General features: G+C 32.7%; 1 protein-coding gene across 2 annotated transcripts in view; it reads right to left on the reverse strand.

The window, feature by feature from the left end:
- Lgr4 (Leucine-rich repeat-containing G protein-coupled receptor 4) overlaps window positions 1-27,264 on the reverse strand; it is an 832,616-nt gene that overhangs the window by 40,853 nt on the left and 764,499 nt on the right. For both annotated transcript variants that reach the window (XM_072523012.1, XM_072523013.1), the window contains 3 exons: window positions 10,245-10,361; window positions 4,072-4,304; window positions 456-721 (listed from right to left, as the gene is read on the reverse strand). In XM_072523012.1, the coding sequence (XP_072379113.1) occupies window positions 456-721; window positions 4,072-4,304; window positions 10,245-10,361 (616 nt within the window). The remainder of the gene's footprint in view (window positions 1-455; window positions 722-4,071; window positions 4,305-10,244; window positions 10,362-27,264) is intronic.

Consider the following 27,264-nt stretch of genomic DNA (forward strand, 5'->3'; position numbering starts at 1 on the left):
AAAACTAGCTGGTTTTCTATGACTTTTGTCACAGTAGTTTTTCTGACACGTGGGAGTCGTCAGACGCGTTGACTGACGTACCTATATTTATCATCAGTGTTTTATTTTTGTGTTTTTCTTATAATTTTTTAAGCTATTTAATAAAAAGAATATATTGTCTGATGGAACGTGTTTTCCGATTTTCCTGTCAGACGTGTGAAATGTTTCGGGACAATTAGAGGGAAAACGCCCCAGAATCATAAATGTCTAAGAGGGAAATCGTGTCAAACTCGGTCTAATGAAGCGATATCCAAAGAGCATCCATCATAAACTTTTTTGCCGATAGGCATTCTAACTATATACTTAATTCATAAATTGCTTTTAAATTGCGTTTAAATTAATATAAAGAAATTAAAATAAAACGTTTTATTCATAAAAATATTTACAACTTTAGAAAATATATGACTGTATCTTACCATTGAGTACGGTTCATGAATATGTAGTGACAGACAGACTCCATTGTTGCCGTAGAATTCGTCTCCAAAGTAGTTGCTTGTAAAATCGCTTAGCGGTATTAGTGACACGATCGTAGCAAAACTCCAAAGCGCGATTAGAGTGACAGCTGCGATCTTCTTAGATGGTTGTTTCCTTAACAATGGCTGTGTTACTGATACAAATCTGTCCCAAGTTACTAGAGTTAGAATGAGGACAGATGACTCGCATGAGAGAGTACTTAAAAATCCTAAAAAAGTGTATATAGTGTATATATATATTCTGAAAGATTTCCGCGGATAGTACAAATTGCAAGTTTATAATACAGTTTATATATATATATATATATATTTATATATATATATATATATACCTATATATATATATATATATATATATATATATATATATATATATATATATATATATATATATATATATTCCTGTCAACCCTAATCGCAGACTCAGGTGAAAATGATGACCTCATTATCATCCACTGCTATCTAAAGAAGAGCGTAATCAAACGAATGAAGAAGGCGAGCATGAAGAACCGTCAAGAAAACTTATAAAAGTAGTGAAGTCAGCATATTATAACTGGTCTGAAAGTAACATAAAAACCATTTCGTTTTAAAATCCACCTATAGACAATAATACTTGCTTCTTCAGAATTTTTGGAGGATTTTTTTACTAAATCTAATAAAGAATATTGTCTACGAAACGAATTTATACAGTATGCAAAAAACTGGGTTAAGTGTCAACAATAACACTTCCGAAATAATAGACTTTTTATCCATTTGGATTTATATGGGGGTCACACAGCTGCATGCAATAAAAGATTATTGGGCCATTTCTTTCAGAATTTCTTGTGTTGCTGATGTTTGTCCCTAAAAAAATTTCAAAAACTGAGAACATTGATCCATTTTAACGATAATTTAGAAGTGACTTCAGAAACGAAAGACCGCTACTTCAAAATTCGTTCCCTTTTAGATCATGCTTCTACAAATTGTTGTATAAGTAATCGTTTGAAAACCAATATTCCATAGATGAGGCTATGATTGCATATAAAGGTACATACAGTGGAAATTTACGACAATACATACAAAATAAGCCTCATAAATGGGGTTACAATTTTTTTGTAACGGCAAGTGTTTCAGGATATATTGCCGATTTTATTCCTTACCAAGAAGCTTCGACGTTTTTACAATTACAGGCAACTATTAATCATATTTCTGAAAGAGAACAATCCCTGGGTGTCGGTGCATCTTCAGTCATTGCACTATGTAAAACATTAGATGTCCCCCAGAATTCATTGATTTCTTGTGACAATTGATTTTGCAGTTTGAGATGTACTTCTGGCTAGTACTGGTTGTGGGATTGAGACAGTCAACCACTTACAAAGATATTCTAAAGTACAAAAAAAAGTAAATTATGTGACATGCTCAAATCTAATCACTTAATACGATAAACACATGTGTGGAGTGGATAAAGTTAACTCTATATAGGATCTTTACAGAGGTCCAAGTCGTACTAAAAGATGATATTTGTCCATAGTTACCTGGCTCTTAGAGGTGTGTATTGTAAATGCATGGATATTATATCAAAATGACACCAAAGCCAATCATATAAATTTTATCACTCTCAAGAAGTCTTGCAAATGATTTTGATTTAATAAATTTGTCTATAAATGAAATAAAAATCTGTGTCTATTTTATAGTTGAGATGTCAGCACCTATTTAAAATAAATAAATTTTAATTATTAGACTAATTTGGTAAAAAATATCAAATTATTTCAAAATAAACATGTAACTTACCACATAGTTTACAAATATAACTATGTCGCCAAATATACTGGTAGCTTAGTTTGGGTTTAGGAAACAACATGGTACTATCGAACAAATTCATAGGGTGGTAAAGACTATCAGAAATTCGCTTGAACAAAAAAATTACTGTACTGCTGCATTTCTAGATGTCTCTCAAGCATTCGACAAAGTTTGGCATGTAGGTCTTATCTCCAAAATTAAATCTATATTTCCTCATCCCATAAGTTCACTTTTAAGATCCTACCTGACAGATCGATTCTTTCAAGTCAAAAGAGGTGGGGAAATCACTAACCTGTTTCCAATTTGTTCCGGAGTTCCACAAGGAAGCATACTAGGACCCACCCTCTACTTAATATTCACATCAGATCTCCCAACGACGACCAATACAACAATCGCTACATATGCCGATGACACAGTTATCATGGCTTCAAATTCTACAGCAACTGAAGCAGCCCAGGTATTACAAAATCACCTACTTAAACTAGAGAGCTGACTTAAGCTGTGGCGAGTCCAAGTTAACAGTTTAAAATCAACACAAATAACGTTTACTTTAAAAAAAGGTGTCGCGCCACCAGTTTCTATAAACAACACTCCACTACCAGTTAATAACGTCGTTAAATACTTAGGAATCCATTTGGATAGCAAACTTAATTGGGGCATCCACATCTGGAAGAAACGCCTTCAACTCAGCTTAATCTACAGGAAAATGTATTGGTACATGAGTCGAAAATCAAATCTTAGCCTGGAGAACAAACTTCTGATATATAAATGTATTTTAAAACCGGTATGGCAATATGCAGCACAAATCTGGGGTACAGCAAGTAATACCAACATACAAAAACTTCAACGTTTCCAATCGAAAGTACTGCGCCAGATCTGTAATGCCCCTTGGTATATCACGAACCACAGATTACATCACGATTTACAGCTACAAACAGTTTGCGAAGCAATATCTGCTGTAAACTCTGTATACAAGAACAGACTATCCTGCCATCCAAATCCGCTGGCCACGGATCTGCTCAACATTTCACACGTAAGAAGATTAAAACGACCAGACCCTTTGGACCTCTAGTAAATCAGGAAAAATAGAACATAGTGTCATGGTGCGGTGAAATAACAAGTTTCTATTCAGGTGTTTTCTAAATCTTTCCTTAATTTGTGTTTTTGCCTTGTAATTCTCATATGTGTGTCAGTGATGTTTACCTGTATTAAACTCTGTTTGTTAAGTTCAAATTAGCTGATATATCATAGATTATATTTATGTTATCTTTTACCTGGGTGCTCGCCACTGGGCAGCTTCCCACTATGTTATTGTACATATATTATACATATTGCTTATTGTTTATAATGAGACAGATTGCAATAAACATTGGATGTTAAATAAAAAAAAAAAAAAAATGTGACATGCTCAAATCTAATCACTTAATACGATAAACACATGTGTGGAGTGGATAAAGTTAACTCTATATAGGATCTTTACAGAGGTCCAAGTCGTACTAAAAGATGATATTTGTCCATAGTTACCTGGCTCTTAGAGGTGTGTATTGTAAATGCATGGATATTATATCAAAATGACACCAAAGCCAATCATATAAATTTTATCACTCTCAAGAAGTCTTGCAAATGATTTTGATTTAATAAATTTGTCTATAAATGAAATAAAAATCTGTGTCTATTTTATAGTTGAGATGTCAGCACCTATTTAAAATAAATAAATTTTAATTATTAGACTAATTTGGTAAAAAATATCAAATTATTTCAAAATAAACATGTAACTTACCACATAGTTTACAAATATAACTATGTCGCCAAATATACTGGTAGCTTAGATACACTCCTCGATAATGTTGATCTTCAGTTGCGATAATAAATAGGTATACTCCCATAAGCAGGTCCGATAATGCTAAATTTCTAAGATATAGCGAATGGACAGCGTTGGTAGTGGGTGCAAATCGTCGACACCATAAAACTATAAGATTTCCTGTACAGCCAATAGCACCCATCAACCAGACGCTGAAAAGAAATCTACAGTTTTTCATGAACAAAACACGAAAATTTAATAATATACAATAAGAAATTTAATATGTACATGTATGAATATGTCGAATTCCACAGAAAATATTCACTTGATGCCAAAAACATTTATTTTGAAATTTGAGAGCACACTCTTGGGAGAATGTTTTTCTGTTCTTTAGTAATTAAAGCTGAAAAAAAGTGCTGCTACCTGGAACGATGGTAAGTATGTCTTTTTGCGAAAATTTTCAAAAATTATTTGAAATAAAAATCTTTATTTTCAAAAATTGAATGAGCGAAATAATAGTGATATTGGAGTGTAAAAATGTCGCGATTTAAAATCACTGTAGAATCCGTTGAAAAGCAGTACAAACCTTTTTAAAAAACAGAAATGAGGGCATTTTTTATACTTAAATAGTAATGCTTTTGTTTTTCTCTGTATTCTCCAACTACAGAGTGAGTTTTAAGTATCTTCTTCTTCTTACGATGCCTATCCGTTCCGGATGTTGGCAATCAACATGGCTATTCTAACTTTGCTTGCTGCTATTCTAAATAGTCCGTTTGTCGATGTATTAAACCACTTTCTCAGGTTTTGAAGCCAAGATATTCTTCTTATTCCTGGTCCTCTCTTTCCAAATACCTTGCCCTGAAGAATGAGTTGCAACAAGCCGTATCTCTGTTCATTCCTTATAACATGGCCAAGATATTCTAGTTTGCGCTCTTTGATGGTGTTAATAATCTCGCATTCCTTGCCAATTCTACGTAGGACCTCAACATTAGTCACACGATCCACCCATGAAATTCTTAAAATACGTCTGTAACACCACATCTCGAATGCCTCGAGTTTTCTTAAAGAAGCTTCGGAAAGTATCCAGGCCTCTACTCCGTATAATAACGTAGAAAATACATAGCATCTAGAGAGAGAGATTTTGGTAGCAAGTGGTAAATCGTGACTTCTGAAAAGAGACTTCATAATTATGAACGCCGATCTCGCTTTTCCTATGCGTTGTTTTATTTCACTGGAGTGATCCCATTGGCTGTTAATGTTGGTACCAAGGTATGTGTAGCTGTCCACTCTGTCAATTGGATGTTGGTTAACCAAAAGCTGTGTATTTAATATTTCGCGCTTACTGATTACCATGTACTTTGTTTTCTTTGTATTAAGATCAAGTCCGTGTTCTCTACTTATATCTGATATACGCGACAATATTCTTTGCAAACCGTCCAGACTATCTGCAAAAACTACTGCGTCGTCGGCATATCTAATGTTGTTTAGACGTATTCCGTTGACTAATACGCCTTCTTGTAGTTCGCTTAGCGCTTGCTCGAAGATATATTCAGAGTATATATTAAATAACACCGGGGATAGAATGCATCCTTGCCTCACTCCTCTATCTATGGAGACTGCCTCTGTCAATTGGTCATCCACTTTAATATTGGCTGTTTGGTTGTAATATAAATTATAGATGATTCTTAAGTCCCTATCATCTAAACCCACTTCTTTCAAGATGTTTATAAGTTTATCATGCTATACTCTATCAAATGCCTTTCTGTAGTCGATAAAACAAGTATACACATCACAGTTAACATCCCTGCATCTTTGTATAAGCACTTGGAAAGCGAATAGAGCCTCTCGGGTGCCTAAGGAATCGCGGAATCCAAACTGCGTCCATGATACTTGTTCTTCGCATTTTTTATTATATTCTGCCGTGTATCACTTTCAAGAACGTCTTAAGTAAGTGGCTCATTAGGCTAATTGTTCTGTAGTCTTCGCATGTCTTGGCATTTACTTTTTTTGGTATGGTCACGAAGGTCGACTTTAACCAGCTTTGGGGTATTTTTCCAGTTACGTATATGTTGTTGAATACAGTTGTTATCCATTTTATTCCCTATTCATCCATAAGTTTTAGGAATTCTGCACAAAACTCGTCGGGCCGTACCGCTTTACCATCTTTAGTTCTTTTAATAGCTGACGTGACTTCTTCAATGGTAATCTGGGGTCCTGTTTGGCACTCAGTGTCTTCAATGGTATTCTGCCTTTCATCTGCAAAAGTTACTTCCACATAATTCTTCCAAGTGTCGAGTTTTTCTTCCACAGTTAACAGTGGTTTGCCTTGGTTATCTGACAAACACCCAACTCTTCTAGGTTTGTATAAGCCTGTGGCTTCTTTAACTTCTTTGTGCATATTAAATGAATCGTGTTTATGATGCAATTGCTGTATTTCCTCTAGTTTTAAATATAGAACTCCTTAATTATCTAGGAAATGGCTAGCACGATCTTTATAGATTTTGATGCGTAAGGGTCTTCTGATGCGGCCGATATTATTGAGATATTTGTATTATTGTCAATCATTGGCTATGATTGTTACAATAACAAATTTGGTTACAATAATAAATTAGTATTGTTAGTGTCTAGTTAAAGTCATAATGGACTGTATATCTGAAAAAGAACAAAATGAGATTTTATTGATAGTAGGATATTGTAATATGCGTAGACATACGTAGACATGCGTAGAAGTCAACAAGAAAAGTGTAATATCCTTAATAATTTATATCCTAACCGAACTCGCATAATAACATCTACTGTCAGTAAATTAGTAAAAAAATTTAACGAAACTGATTCAGTAAAGGATTGATCGAGATCAGAGCGCAAAAAAAACTGCATCAACCGAAAACAAAACTTTAGATGTTTGTGTTCTGTTAAAAGACGATTAAGTACTACATAGATAAATCTCCAGGTAACTTGAGGCTTTACAAACGTCCGTAATGAAAATTTTACTTGAAAATAAATTCCATTCATACAAAATAAGATTAATTTAGGAGTTGTTAGATGATGATTTCGATAGAAGTGCAGAATTTGCAGACATAATGATGGGAAAATGTTACAAAACGATCCAAATAAATAAAACATTACTTTACTCCGTTTGGATTACTAGAAACTGAATTCACTACGAATTTTGACCATGATGAACGGCAGGTGAAATGCAATTTTTAGATTCCCTTGCCGAGTAATTTATCAAGCTGTTTGCTTTGCAAGTTTTAGAAGGCACAGTGGTAAAAATTTGAATTCGGTTTCGCCAGGTAGAAATCGTTTGATTTCTCTTTTTGTTTTTAGATGGCGTAGTTACGTCCGTAAATAGTTATTTTGATAGCTATTGGTTTAGGACGGGATAGATTTTGTTTTGATTTAGAGCAGTGGCTATACCGCTCTGAGCAGACCTAAAGAGGTCGAAATACGTATAAGCGGCTTGCCGCTGCCCTGTATCGAAACAAAAATCTAATACCGTCATTATGTTTTAAAATAAATGTTTTTGGCATCCAAAAAGTAGATACTTTTTGTGGCATTCGACATTATATTTAGAGGGACCATATTTAGAAATTATAAAGTCCCACTCTATAATATAGACTAAATTACAGATAATTAAACCATTTAAAATGCAACATAGGAAAACAAAAAATAATCAAACTTTTGAAAATAATTGTTGTACTGAAAGTTAATACTGCGGCATTACGTAAATACGATGCCTATAATAAAAATATGCTCTTAATTAATTAACTCAGATCCGCATCTGTAACTGCGTAGATTTATTGTGATTTGTAGAATTATAAACACAATATTTTGAGTTTGAAAGCCTTGAGCCAGAAATGTATATAATGTTAATGGTAAATGACCGATTGAACATTTGACAGATGAAAGATTAACGGTAATTTACCTGCATAATTTGTTTAGGAATAAGTAAGAGAAAGACCGCTGGCAACAACATCTTCTTCTTCAAGTTCCACTCCTATCTGAGATTGGAAAACATTCTGGCAATTATAATTTTGTTGGTTACGCGCCTGAATAATTCAATTGAAATGCATCCAAATCATTCACGGAGAATGCGTAGCAACGAGATTTTATGTCTTCCTACGCTTCTTCTGCCTTTGATTTTCCCCTTCATTATATTCCTTAGTAGTTCGTATTTTTCACCTCTTATGATGTGCCCCAAGTATTCAAGTTTAATGATTTTTATGGAATTTAAAACTTCGCGTTGTTTTCCTATTTGTTAGATAACTTGTTCCTTTGTTTTGCGATCTATCCATGATATTTTCAAAATATGTCGGTAACACCACATTTCGAATGCTTTAAGGTTTTTAATGTTAGATTTTTTAAGTGTCCAGGCTTCAACCCTATACAAAAGGGTAGAGAAAATATAACATCGAAGCATTCTTATTCGGAGCGGTATATTGATATCGCGATTACAAAAAAGTTTTTTCATTCTAAGTTGAAACGGTACAATTTCAATGCGGCATCTTATTTCTTTTGTCTGATCAGTATCTTCTGTGATCCACGCTCCAAGGTATTTGTACGAAGATATTTGTTCAATTTCTGTATTATCTAGTACTAGCTTAACATTGATGTTTTGTGCTTTTGTAAATACCATGAACTTGGTTTTCTTCATATTTATTTTTAGTCCATAATCGTTGCAATATATGTTTAGTTGTTTAGCAAGGTGTAGTTCTTCTAGTGTTCCTGCCAGAAGGACGGTATCATCAGCATATCTTATGTTATCAAGTGGCTCACCGTTTATTATAAAGCCCTCACTGACCTCAACAAGCGCTAATTTTAAGATGGCTTTACTGTATAAACTGAGTAACAAGGGTGATAAAATACACCCTTGGCGAACCCCACGGCGAATCTGGATATCCTCGGTCAGTTCATTTTCAACTTTCACTTTTGTTGTTTGGTTCCAATAGACGTTAGATATGATTCTAATGTTTCTACTGTCTATGTTTTTATTTACATATTTATTTAGTTTAACCTTGGGTTATTCCAAATAAGTGTATGATGTAGATTTTGTTGTCAAACCAGAAGCGGGTAGTATGTTTTGTGTATAATAAAACGAAGGGAGAAGACAGAAGAAGAGGCCAAAAGAAAAAGTGGGAAAAATATGTTTTTTTATTGTAGTGTGTTGATTGGTCAAGGAAGAGATTTTAGGAACAGGTATGAAAGAAAACGAGAGGTTTGGTTTAAAAAAAAAACAGAATTTTAAAATGGAGTTCAATAAGAGATTTGGAAGAGTAAGGTTGTTTTAATTTTCTTCGTAAAGTTATTGAAGAAAAATAAATTTTGGTATTTTTGCCGGTTTTGATGAAAAGTGAATGGTGGAAAAAGTCCTTAAGTTGTTGTAATATCAGCTAAGCAGTGCAAAGCAGATATTATCAAACAAATTGTAAGTTTTTATTAAATACAACAAATTACCTGAGGCGAGGATGTCGATGTTTTTTTGAGAGGACATCTGATTTGGAAAGTTGTAAGCATTGTTTGATTGCCAATATTTTATTTCGATAAGAGATAATTTATTTGTGCAAACAGCGACTAAAGAGGAGAGTACTTTAAACTAGGAGAGGCGGGTTTTTAAGAAGACGAAACCCTGTCAATATGCAGATTAAATTTTGATTTAAAATTGTCAAATGGCAGTCATAAGCAGATAGAGGTGTGTTGAAAGTTATTGTTTTGTGAATTGGTTTGGTGAATTTGTTGGGAACATATGATCTGTGTGATTTTGGATGTTTACCATTTCATAATTTTGTCATAATTTTGATCTGCTAGAAAATTTTATTTATTTTATATAGCAGGTATATGAATTTTGTGTTGATACAGTTTACTGATGAATTTTAAATTTGATATTTTTTTTATCTCACTTTCGATACAATATATAGATGAAATTAACATTTGACGTTTATGCGTATTTTTTATTATTTCTTTTGGTTCTCTTACTTGCAAAATACAACAACAAAGATACTGAGCCACGAGACTACAGCCTAAGACAAATTAATTTATTGATAAGGTTGCTGAAGTAATATTTTATAATTTTAAAATTCGTATTTACAAAAATATCAATGTTTAATAGGTCAAGTAACAATAAAGACAATATCATTGAGATTTCTTATACTTACCAAGTACGAAGTATAGGATTGGCTAGCATATGGTCTTGGTTTGAAATACCGTCACCTTTGGGATAACAATTTCGAACATGTTGCACTGAGGAGCACATCTCAAAACGATCAAAATATCTGAAAAAGGTGAAAATGATAATTAGAGATTAGAGATAATTAAATTAAGATATTTTTATTTATAATAATATTTATTTCAGTACTTCCAGGACCCGGAGGTATACCCATTGAACGAATTAAAAATGCTCCTGGAGGTGCAATAAAAAACTCATAAACAGTTTTATTGACTGTATGAATAGAGCTCATACACCTGATTTATAAAGATTTGCTTACATAAGCTCTATACACAAGAAGAGAAAGAGATTATAACAATTGCAGGAGCATAAATCTTACTTTCTCAGTGGATATAGTTTACGGTTTTATAATAAAAATTAAAATGCAAGAACAGTTAATACAATCATAGGAACAAAGTGATTTTAGACCAGACAGATATTATGGAGATCATTTTTTCTGTATTAAACAGCTAGCAGAAAAATCAATAGGATATGAACCAGAACTTCATGTCATGTTACAGATATAGATTTAAAAAAGGGTATGGTAGCGTGTCAATTAAACAATTATAGCAGGCAGTGGAAGATATGAATACATCTCCGATATATGAGAATGCGGTCAGGTAACTACACAAAAACAACAAAAGTAAAGTAAAATTAGGAAAAAAACTGTAAGATAAATTTACAGTGTCAAAAGATTTAAGACATCATTGTTGTAACTTGCTCTATTTAAAATTTACATTGACTAAGTTCTAAACGAGCGAAGAAGAAAATGTGAGGGTAAAATTAGGAAACAATACATCAGATACACTACATGAAAACGACATTTAGAAGAAAAACGGTAATTAGACAATTGCATCCAGTATTGTAGGACGACGGTATATGCAAAAACAGATAAAGATACATTTTTAGTACATTTATTATAAGCATGGTGACTTATGGAGCTGAAGTGTGAATGCTAACGGAAATAAAGGATCGAAGTGACTGAGACGATGTATTCGGGAAGGTATTGTAAGTATACTATAAAATAACAAATTAGAAATGACCCAATTAAGGAAATAATAAAATTAGACACAACACTAACTCATATGGAAATACTAGAGAAAAAACAAGTGGTGTGGTACGGGCAGATGAGAAGAATGGCAATCGAAATATTACCTCAAATAAATTGGAATTGGAGACCACTTGTTAAAAGAGTTAGGAGTAGACCCAGAAGATCCTCGAATGTGAAATCACAAATGCGATACAAAAGAAGACATATGAGGAAGGATGAAAATGTAAATCAGAGTGAATTGCGTTTGGAATGCGTTAGACTAGCAAGGCTGTAAGGACTGCAAAAAACCGCGTTTCTAAATATTGATACGATAAATAATGACGTGTCATATGACTCAAAACTGTAAACACATTGCTAATATCTTTTCTGTTCTAGTTATTTCGGCGCTCAGTTGAAAAACCAGTTTCAGCCGTCGACCGACTTTTACTAGTAAATTCGCCAAAAGACCAGTCCTTCGTTCTCGTCTATTCGATGGGATCCCGTTCGAATGGGGAAGGTCATCGACTCATTGCCAGACCCTTCTAGATAACGGCATTTTATATAAATGGGACATTTTATTTGGAGGACAGCTAGTTTTCTGAAGATTCGCGCCGCGTTTTAAATTGTAACGCACGAATTATAATAAATTATATAGGTGTAAAATAAATTAGTACAAATAAAGACTTTAAATAAACTTTATAACTAAGTGTTATAAATAGAATCTTCAGTAATAATTAAAAACAATAAATTAGAATAATAAAAACATAACAATATAATAATTATTTAATACTTAGGGCAGAGTTCTATTTTATTGTTTATTCTAGATATTAAAAAATTAAAGATTTGAGTTAATATAGGTGTTAATAGAAGTGTCATAATTCTGCCAATTGTTCATCTATCGACTTCTGTAAGAAATCTTACAATTGTGTCTAATCATATTTTTTAAATTTTAGATAACTTTCTCATACTACACAAACAAATTCTATTTTTACTTACACATCTTCCCAATTTGAATAGTGTTAAAATTAAGATTAAGTTAAAATAAAAAAAGAAATAAATCCCATGCATTAAAATAATTTAAATATTTTATAAATTTAAATAATTTAAGCTGTAACTACAGCTTTTACAAATTACAAAAATCTTCTTGAGGAGCAAGAGCATCTTAAAATTGATTATTGTTGCTTTTGATAAAAAGGAATTCTCTTTTTAAGGTACATAGAAAAAAAAAAGCCTACAACCGGAAGGATTCATATGTAATAAGTAAAGCACAATTTTTTTTCTGATCTAGAGTATACACCAGTAATAGGCATGACAGATTTACCCTCCTCTTGTTGTAAGCAGAGTTGGTAGATTCTACTGTCCCTGAATAGCTGTTAAGTTAACTAAAACTTTAATTATACATGCATACATTAATCTCTAATGATGTAATACATGTGTGCACCAGATGAGGAGCCAATTTAACCTTGTTGAGAGCAAACTTAAAAACCATAATTTTAAAAGAAAACGGGAACAAACAATAAGTAAACAATATGTAACTGATAATTTTAAAGATATTAACAAGAATAAAGAATACAAGAAAAACATACCTAAGCGAAAAACAAAAAATGTAAATCCGCTAATCAATTATGTATACAGAAAAATAAGTGAAACAAGGTCTAGAGGAACTAGAGGAAAGGAAGCATATTGCAAAATATAGATAGAAAAAACTGATATAGAAAAATACAACAAAGACACACTCAAGTGCTATATCCATGACGGAGGCCAGCAATCATGATAGCTATTAGAACTTTACAGCCTAAGAGCCCGTGAACGTCAGACCTATGTTATTTTATAAAAGATGAAAATTTGTCAGCGCATACTCCCAATATAGGTACGAAAGATGGGACCATCATGAAGTTTGTGTATCTTTGGCTTGGCGGGTAGACGGAACTAAAGGTGTGTAAAATACCAGCCTATATTCATTAATAATAAAGCGTGATTTTTTCATATTTTCTTCAGAATACTGTTAAAAATTATTTCATTCATTGCCAGACACTTCAGTCTAGCAACCCGTTGACGGACGAGTAACTTTTATAAGGAAAATTTATTTCGAATTATTGATAGTTGGCGTTAAGATCGGAAAAAACGATTTATCCTGATACCCTAGGAAAATTATGGAAACAGTTTAATATCTCGAGAAATAAACTTCTAAATACAAAACCAAAAAACGCGTTTATTATTTTTCAAAAATCTATTGAATGGCACTAAACACGACCCCGCACCACCACCATCTGGGGATGGTACGTGGTGCAACTTTGAAATCTTATTTAGGAAACCCAATTTTTTATTGCAGATATTGATTCAAAAACATTTTTAAAACACTATATTCAGTACCACGGCAATTAGCTTGCATCTGTATATATTTTTCTGTGATTACAGCGCCATCTATCACGAATTGAAAAAAAAATTGGGTAAATCTAGTTTACTTTTTGACTTAGAATCCTTATCTGCAATAAAAAAAATGGAGTTTAATATTAAAGATTTCAAAGTTACCCCCATCCCCAACCCCAGGGAGTGGTTGTGAGGGGTGGTGTTTGATACAATTCGATAGATGTTTAAAACAAATTGAATAAGTGTCTTTTGCTTTTGCATTTGGAAGTATATTTCTCGAGATATTAGACTCTTCCTTTAATTTTCCTAGGGTATCACGATAAATCGTTTTCCAATTCTAACGCCATGTGCATTAAAAAAAGGGTGTTCCCATTTAAGATTTCAAATTTGCTCCCTCCCATCTAAAAGTTATGTGGCTTGGAGATCGTGTTTAGTGTCATTCGATATATTTTTGAAAAATATTGAATACTTTATATATTTAAATTATATATTTATATTAAATATTGAATATTAAAGTGTTCTTGTTTTTCAATACAATATTCAATTCGCGAAATGAATAAAAATAGCTTTTATACTATAACTATAAACAAACCACCAAACCTTTCTATTAAAAGAAGAGACAAGGGTTGAAATATTGCCTTGTAGAGGAAACCTTATAGGACATTCAATAACTGAATCGATTTAAATCTGCCACAATGTCTTAATATCACAAGGAGAGTTAGTTGAGTCTATAATTTTAGTTTTATATAAATTGATAGAAAACGCCTACGATCTAATTTAAATCTTTTTTGTTTTTATTGCATGACGCACCAACCACGCAGGGTTATTAGCATGTATGGATACTGTTACAAAATTAGAAATTAATAATAGAATATATTACAGATGATTGTAGACGACTAGGCAATATCTGCGAAATGGGGTACTGGAAGATCAAACTTAACATTACGTAAAAAACACCGCATCGCAACATGGAATGTTAGGGGGCTGCTACAGCCAGGTAAATTGTATTAATTTGAAAACGAACTAATCAAGGAGAAGATAGATATCTGTAGGATATCTAAGACACACTGGGAAGGCCAATGACATTGGGAGGCCACTCACTATAAAGTTTTCATGTCAGGAGCTAACAAATCAGGACAAAAAGGCGTAGCAATATTAATTGAAAAACGTTGGGCAAAATATGTACATGGATACCTTCCAGTAAATGATCGCATAATCTAAATAACTCCAAATGCTAAACCAGTCAAAATGAATATTATACAGGTATATATGCCAACATCCGAAGCGGTAGAAGAAACATAGCACCTGATACATGAAACCATCTCTAACATTCCCAAAAAAGAACCAATGATGATAATAAGAGATTGTAATGCAAAAATAGGAAAAACTAAAATAGATGACCATTGGAAAGGAACGATAGGTGAGCATGGCTTAGGCGAGCGAAATGAACGAGGTGAGCAGCTCCTTCAATTTGCCATCGATATGATCTTAGTATAGTAAACACAATGTTTAAACATCATCCGCGGAGATAATCAACATGGTCTTCACCTGGAGGACAATACAAGAATCAAATAGATTATACTCTTATCACTAAACGATAAAGGAGCTCAATAATCAACGTGAAGACAGTAAAACAGTAAGACAGTAAAACAAGACAGTAAAACAATCACAAATAAAAGACAAACAATAATTCCAAAACACCCGCAAAAGTTTAGAGAAGCATTAGCAGATCAACATTACTAATCTCAAAGACAAAACAGCTAGGAAAAAACATTGGATGACTGAAGAGTCTCTCAATCTTGTAGAAGAAAGACGAAAACTTAGAAACTGCACATCAAATTCAAAACAACAAGACATATAGATATGCACCATAAATATAACTATAAAACAATTAAGCAGAAGGGACAAAAATAATTATATTAAAAACATATGTGTACATCTAGAGGAACATGCTGACCTCCAAGAATCTAGAGAACTTTTCTCAAAAGTCAAGTATCTAGCAAGAGAATTCAAACACAGACACAGATCATCAAAGATAATAGTGGAAATACCATAACAAATCCAACGACCCAGACAGTAATACAGAGAAAATAAGTTATGAACCAGAATCTCAAATATTGAAATCCGAAATTGAGGCGGCATTTTAAAAGTTAAAATTTAGAAAAAGCAGAAGGAATAACAGCTGAAACACTGAAAGAAATGGGATAATTAGGGACGGAGGTAATGCTTAGAATTTGCAATGAGATCTGGAATACGGGAAAGTGGCCAAATGACTAGGAAAAATTCACGTTTATTCCCATATATCAAAAGGTTCACCGACAGATTGCACTAATTACCGTACAGTAGCATTGATATCACATGCGAACAAAGTACTTCTAACCTTCAATGAGACTAAAATCAATTATCTTACCACAAATTATCCAAGAACCATGCAGATTCGTTTCAGGTAGAGAAACAAGAGAACATATTCTTAATATTCGTCAAATTATCGAAAAATCTCGAGAGTTTAACATAGAAACATATTTATACTTTGTTGACTATTCCAAGGCCTTCGATGTCGTAAAATGGGATAAAATGTGGCATATACTTAGAAAAATGGGTACTCCAGAACATCTACTCTATTTATTACAAAAACAATGTGTAAATAATACTGCTAATGTAAGAGTTAATAATATGATTTCGAAAAACTTTAAATTAAAATCTGGAGTTCGATAGGGATGCATAATATCCCCTATTCTATTCAATATATATATATATATATATATATATATATATATATATATAAATATATATATATATATATATATATATATATATCTATATATATATATATATATATATATATATATATATATATATATATATATATATATATATATATATATATATCGAGAAAAGGAGTACGACCGTCAATCCAATATAAACTAAGGTACACTCGAAGAGTGGTGGGTTTATCGGTCAAAGTGGAGAAATAAAAGACAAAGACGATGGCTACTTCATCTATTTATTGAAGACGTTTCGCTTTCTGCTCAGAAAGCATCATCAGTTCATCTAAAAAGAACAATATGAAACCAAACATCCATAGAGAAGTTATAACCAAAGTGTGTTACCTTACAAAGACATGTAGCAGTCAGTGATGTAAAAAATATGAAAAAGCTTACAAAGCTGGACATTCAGAGTTAACGTTGTATATAACAATTAATTGAAACTAGGTAAAGTTTGCAATTTGACAAAATTAGCACAGCAAAAGAACATGTGATAAAAATACATGTATATATAAAAAAAAATTTTATAAAAACTTAGTAAAAAAACATTAAGGTTTATTTTAAAGTGTAAAGAACTAGAAAGATCATTAGATTGCACTTCCAACAAATTTATTTAAAAATTATATTTTAATTTTAACTTTAGGTAACATTATAAGTTATTAAAGATTAATAGTAATAAAGAAAAAAAAAATGAAGTTACCAGTCTTTAGCTTACTGAGGCTCGTTGGTAAATGAATTTAAAAGTTTTGACACCCACGCACAACAACGTGAGTAGAAGTGGCCTTGAAGTCACAATGACATAAACAGCAAGGCAAGCTACCAACCTCTATGTATAAGGCGGTATATTCAAAGAGTGTGATAAATTTGGTTGACAACTTGTCGTTAAAAAACCAAGCAGTGAAAGGAAAAGGTGGTTAAGATCACCATTTAACCCTACAGTGACATCACTGACAGTTACATCACTGACTGCTACATGTCTTTGTAAGGTAACACACTTTGGTTATAACTTCTCTATGGATGTTTGGTTTCATATTGTTCTTTTTAGATGAACTGATGATGCTTTCTGAGCAGAAAGCGAAACGTCTTCAATAAATAGATGAAGTAGCCATCGTCTTTGTCTTTTATTTCTCCACTTTGACCGATAAACCCACCACTCTTCGAGTGTACCTTAGTTTATATATATATATATATATATATATATAGTGAACATATTATGCGTCAAGATTTCGAGGAATGGCAAGGTGGAGCAACGATAGGAGGAAAAAACATCAAAAACCTACGTTATGCTGATGACACTGTTATATTGGCGTCATCACCAGAAGAATTGGAACAAATTATGAATAGGCTAGGCACGGTGAGTACGGAATATGGTTTGAAAATAAATATTCAGAAAACCAAAGTGATGATCATCGATAGAATCAGAAACAACCAGACAGAGATAAGAATCATAGTAGGTTACGAAGTGGTCAGGCAATTTAATTACTTAGGCTCCTTATTACTAACAGTGTAGGATGTGAAGACGAGATCCGTCGACGCATCATAATGGCCAGATCGGCAACAGCAAAATTTACAAAAATTTGGAAAAACACTGACAACAAAAAACACAAAATTACGCCTTGTTCGAGCATTGATATTTCATATCGCCACCTCTGCTTAATAATTCATTTTTAGCAGAACTTAACATAAAAACTAGACTCATTACAAATATCAACCAAAATATACTAAGATATTTTGGACATATAACTAGAAGAAGAGAAGGCATGGAGCGAATGATAGCTGAAGGTAAAGGTAATGTAGCGGGTAATTTATCAGCACGTTTTAGTAGTTAAGTTATGTATTACCCGAGTCTGGCCAATTACGAGGCGAGTGAAGGTTACCTGTTCTCTTTTATTTTTTAATTATACTAATATGTAGTTCTTTGTTTTTTGATAGTTAAAAAATATGTTCTGATGAAGGAGTTGGGGACGGTGTAGAACGCTCGGTAACTGTTCGTTTTTGTGATACTGGATCTGCTTCTATTTGGTTAGTTAGGAATTTTGTGCTTAGTGTTTCATGTTGCACAGTTTATTCGTTCAGTTGGGTTTGCTTCCGTTGGATATTACTAGTTATTTCTTTAGTCACCTAATTGATACTATTTTCAATAGGGTTCTCATCAGCTTCTGTATTTTGAGGTATTGCTGTTGTTTCGCCTGATACAGGTAGCTTTAGTGCAGTTTTTTGATAAATGCTTGGTATTTTTACATATTTGACAAGTCTGATTTTCTAAAGATAAGTATATTCTATATAATGTCTTCTAATGAGTAATAGGCAACATTTTTTATTAAAGTTTTAATTTTTTCTGTCGTTTCTTTACCATTTTCTTCTTCAGGATCGTCAATCAAAATCCCATCAAAAAGTTTGTTTCAGCATTTGAAGATTTGATCTTGGCCCACGACTCAGCATACCAATAAACAATATGTTTCATTGTTAAAGATTTGAGAATCAACACTTTTGGATTCATTTGTCTTCTGTGATAACAGATGTCTTAAGAATGTTCCTCTATAATGTCTTTTAAATGTCTCTATTACTCCTTGGTCTAACGGCTGAATTAAGTTCGTGACATTCGGTGGCAAAAATCTGACAATTGTAACCATTTTGTAGATTTTGAGGGTGAGTTGGCCCATTATCAACAAGCAACAATGTTTTGATGGGAAGGTTTTTTGATTTTAAAAAGGATTTTACACTTAGGACGAATTCATGTTCGAACCATTCTGAAAATAAAGTGGTCGACATTCATAAGCTTTTTTGGCTTCTATAAAAAGCTGGAAGTGCTTTTTCGGAAATATCTTTTAGAGCTCTTGGTTTTTTTGATTTCCCAACACACATAGGCATCAATCGGTGAGTGAAACTAATGGAATTATTTACATTTTGCGATAAAAATTTACTTTTTATTGTCGAAATTATTGAAACTCAGCCGTTTCGGTTAAACGAGGTTTCGGTTAAAAAGGTTTTGGTTAAGGGAGGTTTTACTGTAGTGACAAAAGGTTGAAACCAAGTGCTTACAATTTAAATTCTAAGATTAAGTGTGGAATAGACGGACATACATTAGAGAGTACTAGTCGTTGGTTGAAGGTGATTAGTCGACGTGCTTGTAGAAGTTGTTAATTAATTTTAATTTTTACGTGGTTGGTAATTAAAACATCCACTAATTTTTTTTTGTTTGCTAAGTAAATGCATATTATGTTGTTGGATAGCCGTGAACAGTAAATAATATTGATTGGTCGAATTATTAGGCTTGAACTATCAAAGTAATTTTTAATTTAGTGTTGTTAATTGCATCAAGTTTGATTGCTTGATTTATTGATGGAAAAACATTAGCAATTGGTTGTGTGGTTACGGAAGAGTAGCTTTTAGGTTATAGAGATTGTTGGTCTGGCGTAGAGCTAGGTTGAGTTGAAGTAGACGAGGAAGACATGTGGTTACTTATATTTTGTACAACAAAATATTAATTAATATTTGGTGCCAGATAATACTGGACTATTTATTAAGTTGTCGATATATATTTAAATAAAGTCACCTTACCAATGTTTGTTGTTAAAATAAATATTCACAAAACGCGGTTTTTTGCAAAAAAAATAAAAACGAATAATTAGCATTTAACTGACTGCTTACTCGATGACTACTCTGATGATAAGACTCCTAATTTAAATCTTGTAATACCAGACGTATAGAACATTCAAATTAAAAGTGAGAAAGGATTCCCCATTCTAATTCATTTCACAATTCACATTGTAGTCTTATGTCTTTGTTTCTTTTGTGGTTTTTTCTAATTTTGCCTATTGTACTTTTTATTACGCTTCCATTTCCACTACCACATGTTTTAGTTTGATTAGTTTTTTTCTCGATTGTATGTCAAATGTGTTTTAATAGGTCTAATATAAGTTTTGTGAACTCTCACTTTTTTGCCCACATTTATATTCTTATCATTCGAAACTGTATATATCTCAAACATGGTAACATTGTGATATATTTGAAGTCTGTTGTGAATTGGGATTTTTGTAGTACTTTTTTGCTGACCACTGGTTTTCATCTTTTATGGTTCTTTAGCTAAAAGCCATGTACTTTGTCTTTCGATTAGTAAGTTCATGCTGAGTTTGCAATTTATTAGATGAAGTTTGTATAATTTTGCCTGTAGGTTTTCCTCGGTCTCCCTTAATGCCCCATTTGCAAGCAGATTGTATTATTGAATTATAATAATCCTTAAAATTTTGTTGTAATATTATATTATTTAATCATAGGGTGATTATAAAAACAGTGATAATTACTTAATCTTGTGCTAGTTTTAAAAAGATAAATTAAATTTTATATTTCTGTTATGTTCTGCGCCGCAAGTATCTAAAAACACAATGTATATGTCGTGATTTATACAATTTTCTTTAAGATGCTTTGTAAAACTGGTTGCTTTGTTTTTTCGCCCTGATTTGCAAAAAATGAATATATTTGTTTTTGCTGAACTTCCTTTTTCGCTTTTTCTTCATTATTTTTGGAAAACTAGGGATATTTTGTAGTGAATCGCATAGCTGGCACGTGCCATTCAAGGGGTGAAAATACACAAGAAAAACACGTCTTAAAAAATATGTAATATTTTTTCTTTAATCGTTTAGAAGTTTTCTCGTTATCCATTGTTGTGCACAAGAGTTGTAATGACTTTAATAGGATGAAAATAAGTGAATCTTCTCTTTCATTTTTGTTAGATATATTATATTAGTTGAAGTTCTGTTTATTTGGATCCTCTATCAGTAAAGTTTGTAGCCTTAACCAACAAAAAATTGTGGCTATTTAGCAAAAAAAAATATAAGTTATTCACCGTACAAAATTTTATCAAATATGACTCTGATCTACATTCGAAAAGTTTTACTACTTTTTATCTAATACAACTTCCACCAACTCTTGATTAGCGTATACGTTAAAGGACGTACTCACAATTGTTTGAAACCACTAAAAGTTTCAAAACAAGTTTCTCGTATGTATTACAAAACTGATTTTCTTGAATTTGCTTACCCAGAATTCCCATATGTCTAAAATCTAATTAGATTAATGCAATTTAAAAATTACATATACTTAACTTTGTCGTTTGCCGCAAAATGTTTATTAATGGAATCAGATTTTAGACACCTACCTAAGTTAAAACAAAGATTTTAAAATTTTTATGTTCTGGTAAATTATACAGTTAATGAAAACACAAAATATCTTTAGAACAACGTCTAATATGATTTATTAGGGGCGGACTAAGGCCTAAGCAACCTAGGCACGTGGCAAGGACCCATAATTTTTGGGGCCCGAAAATTAGGTTTTTGGTTATGTATTGTATCTTATGTGAGTTTTGATTGAAAATTGTGCAAATAAGTCCTGAACTTGATTGCAAATAGATTGTTTTGGATTCGTAGTTAATATATATATATATATATATATATATATATATATATATATATATATATATATATATATATATATATATATAAAATAACGGATTTATCACGGCTGTCGCCGCTTCTCCGCCCCCAATTTCCATCTTTTTCTGTCGTATGCAGTTGCCTCTTCTAAGGCTCTTGCCGCAATTGCTTCATCAATATCGTTGCGCCAACTCATGGTCGTCCTCTCTTTCTTTTTCAGGAGGGATCCATTCCAGTACTCTCCTAGGCCATCTGTACTCTGGCATTCTTTTAACATGTCCGAACCAGATTAATTGTTTTCTTTCTATGTCATCATTGATATTTCTCTCCATTTTCATTTCGTTTCTTATTTGTTCGTTTCTAACTGTCTCCAGTTTCGATCTATAACTATATTCATAGTTAATACTTTGTGAAATTCCTAGATATAGAAAACCAATCATCAGCCCCTTTGGCTACCTCGGAATCTGGAACGCCACAAACACCTTCACCATCCAAAAATGAAAACAAACCAAAAAATTTAAAAAGAGGTAGTTCTTATTTTCAAGCTATCAAGAAATATATCGCTGCGAATTACAAAGTAGATACGGATAAAATTACACCGTTTATCAAAAAATATTTAAAAGCTGCCGTTGCTACTGGATCGTTGGTGTAAAGGAAACAGGAGCGTTATGATCCTTAAGTTAGTGCCTATCTTATCGTGTTCTGGATCTACAAAGCCTAGTTCAGTAGAAAAATGAAAGCTCGAGGAACAAATAAACCGAAAAAAACTGCCACCACAGCCAAACATTCTGCTATCAGCTAAAAAGGCAAAATCTGTAAAGAAAGTGACTACGGTTAAAGAGGCAGTATCAAAGAGATAGAAAAAGCCAGCCAAGGCAAAGAAAGTTGAAAAGAAGTCAACTCTTAAAACTGCGTCATCTTCATCCCCAGTTCCAACTTCTGCAGAGGGCAAAGTAAAAATACCAACCTAAGCAAACAAATTAAATGAAGGCAGTCGTACGAAATAACCAAAGGCACCTGAGCCAAAAACCGCCAAGACTATCGCAAGATCACCTGATAGACAAAGGCTATAAAAGCTGCTGCTCCTAGGAAAAAGTAATTGGATTAATATATCTTCGAATTATTAAAACAAATGTAAGTGTTTATAAAAGTATTACATTATTTAATTAAAATAATATATAATATAAAATACCACAAATTGTTATTGTGATATTAAGTAAAATTTTTTAAGATTATTTTCTTCTTTCTTTTTAGTACGTAGTCTTTAAAATGAGTTCCTATAAAAAATTTAAGTGGGTGTGAAAAAATAAAACGAAAAGTAGATCAAGATAAAGTGGCAAAACAAATGAAAAGAACGTTGTAAAATTTTTTACCTGGATATGGAGAACAATTACAACAATCGTTATCATTTTCGCAAATTTCACATGTTTAAAGTCCAGAAATATCATTTGTGTCCGAAACTACTATGCAAAAAGACCAGCAGGAAAAACCAGGCAATTTCTATCGTGAAGATGAAATAAAAGAAGAAAAACAAAATTTAAAATCATCTTAACTGACTGAAACTGATGAAACTAAAAGTTTTGTAAAGATACTTAACAGAAGTCATGCGACAGTCTTCTTCTTCTTCTTCTTCTTCGCGCGACTAGGATTACTCCTATTTGTCTGCCTCTTATTCTGTTTCAGTCGTTGTTGACTGTACATTATCTTTCCACCTTTTTGGCGGCCTTCCAACAGGTCTTCTGCTATACGGCTTGTTGTTTTTACAGATGTTCGCTAATCTATCTGGTCCCATTCGGTTTATATGTTCATTCCAGTGTTTTTTTCTTGTTTTTATCCACCTGTTAATGTTTTGAATTTTGCATTGTTCGCGTATACTTCTGTTGGTTTGTCTGTCTCTTAATGATATGCCCGCTATTGATCTTAATACTTTTATTTCGATATTGTTGATTTGTTGTTTCGTCTTTCTTGTATTGGTTCTTGTCTCCGCTGCATATGTTAGGATTGGTCTTACTGTTGTCTTGTATACTTTCATTTTGCTTGGCGTGGTCAGATATTTGTTTCTCCATATGGTTTCTCGGAGGCAACCACTTACTCTTGCCGCTTTTGATGCTTGCCTTGTGGTCTAAGTTGTTATATCCCTGTCACTAGTGATTTCTACTCCTAAGTAATTAAATTTCATTACTTGTTCTACAATTTTGCCGTCTATTTCTAGTTTGCATCTACGCGGCTCTTTACTGATCACTATACATTTAGTTTTTTCTACTGATATTCTCATTAAGTTTGTTTTCTGTGATATTAAAGGTGTGAAGCTGCCTTTGTAGGTTATCTTCGTTATCAGCAATTAGTACTGCATCATCGGCATAGCATAGTATCGTGATTTTATGCGCTCTTATGTGGTATCCATGTCGTTTTCTTACTTCGTGAATTATTTGATTCATCACCATATTGAATAACAATGGGCTGAGCGAGTCTCCTTGGCGGATTCCTCCTTTTAGTTCTATGCATTCTGTTTCTCCTGTTGGAATTATAACTCTGGTCTTGTTGTTCTTGTTAATTTCATTAATTGCCAAGAGATGTATGATGGCAATTAATTTCATTAATTGCCAAGGGATTGGCCAATTACTGCGAGAGTATTATATAAAAAATTCACTAAAATCAATAAATGAATCTTTGGTATCACGTTCTATTCAATGTAACGAAGGGTCAAAGCAAATCACAGGAAAATTAATTATTGCCTCCTTGTTCTAAATAATGAATAGCGGAAAAAAGTTAAAACATGGAAACTTGACTGACCACATACAATACCAAAAACTGATGTGATATTTGAGACAGATAAAGATCTAAGAAAATCAGGAAGAGGCTCCCACAATATGCTCGTTAACAAAGACAATAAAATTGCTGTTACAAAATGGTTTGATTCCAAATCAATCTATATGGTTTCATCATCATTTGGAGCTGAACCCTTGGGATGCTGTAGGCGCTGGCCAGTAAAAGATAAAAAATACATAGAAATAAATCGTTCAGCAGTAATTAAGCACAACAATGAAAGCATGGCTGGAGTAGATTTGCTAGATAGGATTATGTCAAAGTACCCTATAAGCAGTAGAACAAATAAATGGACAATACAATGTATTTACACCTTTATTGATTTTTGTGCTGCAGCAAGTTGGCTACAATACAAGAAATATTGTTTACCTGCAGAAACTCCCAAAAAACATATTCAAGATTACCTTTCATTTAAGTTTTCGCTTGCTAGGTCGCTCTTGTACTCCAAGAACAGAAGTGGATCCACATCCGACGAAAATAACGAAGTAAATGAAAATGTAACCAAAAAAAGAAGAAAGACTGCACCAATCCCTGATAAACGCGTACGGTCAAAGGAAGCTAAACACCTCCCAGAATTCGTTAATGAAAGCCAAAAATCAAGATCAAAATGCAGGTATCCTGGATGCCACAACCTGACGCTTGTCAAATGTGCCCGGTGTAAGGTTTTTTATGTTATAGTGTCAATAGAAATTGTTTTACTAAATTTCATCAATAAAAATGATAAGCGAATATTAATTATCATCTAAGGATTCAGGTTAAATTCCTAGTTTAATACAAGACGAACTCACACTTGAGCAGACAAGGCATAGACGATGGTTGATTGAGGTATTATTTTTATAATAGTACTTGAATTCTCTTTGGTAGTCTTATCGTTACACATTGGCCACTTACTTACCACATTACCCTTCACTTTTCCCACAGAAGGTGGGTCGGAATCCACTCCTGTTAATTACTGTAATGATTTTTTCATTGACAACGTGTACGCACCTCAGTTGACGACAGCGTCTTTGTATACGAATGCGTTGCGCTTTAGATTATTTGGGACATAATACGTGTCTTTCGATATTCAAGATCATACCTCCCCAATTTCAACGATATCGTACACTTAGAAAACAGGTTGACATTACAACCTGTTTTTTGCTTTTCTCAACAATCTCCGTGACCTTTGTGCACTAGGGAGATTTAGACATGATATTTCCTGCTCTCACTCTGCTACTGTTCTATAAATAGTTGTGTGTAACATTTTTTCATTGTGGAATATTCGACAGATTTCAGATATTACCTCTACCCGTCAAAAAAACCTGTAGATAAATATTTCTAACTTATACGGCATTTTAAAGCGAAAACTTCAAAATAAATAAATCTCAAATCATAGTAAACAAAGTAAATAAACTATTGTTTCCAGAGGCAACTTGATACTATTCTGTTTTTGTTAAAATTAAAGCCAATGAATTTTGTGCCAAATCTTTTAGGACATACGTTATTAGTAATCCAATCATTACATCGGAAATTTTACATCTTTTTAAAATTTGCATAAATTTCAAGACTACTTTTAATTTAATAATCAAATATATTCAGGACTTACAACATACAAACAGACGACTCACAAATCTAGGTCAGGATATGGATTTTTGTATAATGTTTTTAATAACCACTTTAATATTTACAAAAAAAAAAACAATAAATCATGATGGTTCCTTGGTTTCCCCCAAATCAGTGATACTCTAGACACCTTCCTCTTTCCCATTTACCATTGCCGTAAATGTATTGCATCAACACATATTTTATATACCAAATGTGCGCTACTGAGTATGACTATTGCTATACAGGCCCGTTTCACCAGTGCAACAGAGAAAACTGACGCAAAGCCGTCCTTGCATCTCTTTCTAACCGACCGGGTTTATTCAGGTCACCCCAGGTGACCCCTGGAATGACCTGAATTAGTCCATTGGACCATTTTTCATTATGGTTCTGTTGTCGATAAATCCGGCCTAGTAGAAAGAGATGCAGAGACTGCTTTGCGTCGGTTTTTTCTGTCGCACTGGGGGAACGGGCCTGGATTGCAACAGTCAGTCTATTTATATTATATGTCTATGAGTGGGGTTGTGTTATATATTTATTTTTAACTCACTGAATTCATGTCATTTTTATTAAGTTCGTCTGGTTTTCTGTTTGTTTTTTTATAGTTTCCCAATTTTAGAATTCTTTTATTACATTTTCATTTTGTTTATTGTTTATTTATTACTCATTTTTGTCTCTATTCTCGTGAGATTTTACATAATGCAGACGCAGTATTTTTTTATGACTATATACCAGGTTCTTGTTATCTTATAGACGACTTTGGTCTTGATTTATGATAGCCTAGTCAGTAACACTAAATTTATTTCTGTTTGTGACTTTCAACTCATGGTTTCTTAATTTCAATATTTTGAATATCTTTAATTAATTAATATTAACCTTAATATTCATAATAAAAAACATAAAGATCAAATCTTTAGGTTTTGTGAAGATCTATTAAAAATATTATTCGTATATTTAATGGAAGTT

The sequence above is a fragment of the Diabrotica undecimpunctata genome, chromosome 2, assembly GCF_040954645.1.
Source record: "Diabrotica undecimpunctata isolate CICGRU chromosome 2, icDiaUnde3, whole genome shotgun sequence".
NCBI lineage: Eukaryota > Metazoa > Arthropoda > Insecta > Coleoptera > Chrysomelidae > Diabrotica > Diabrotica undecimpunctata.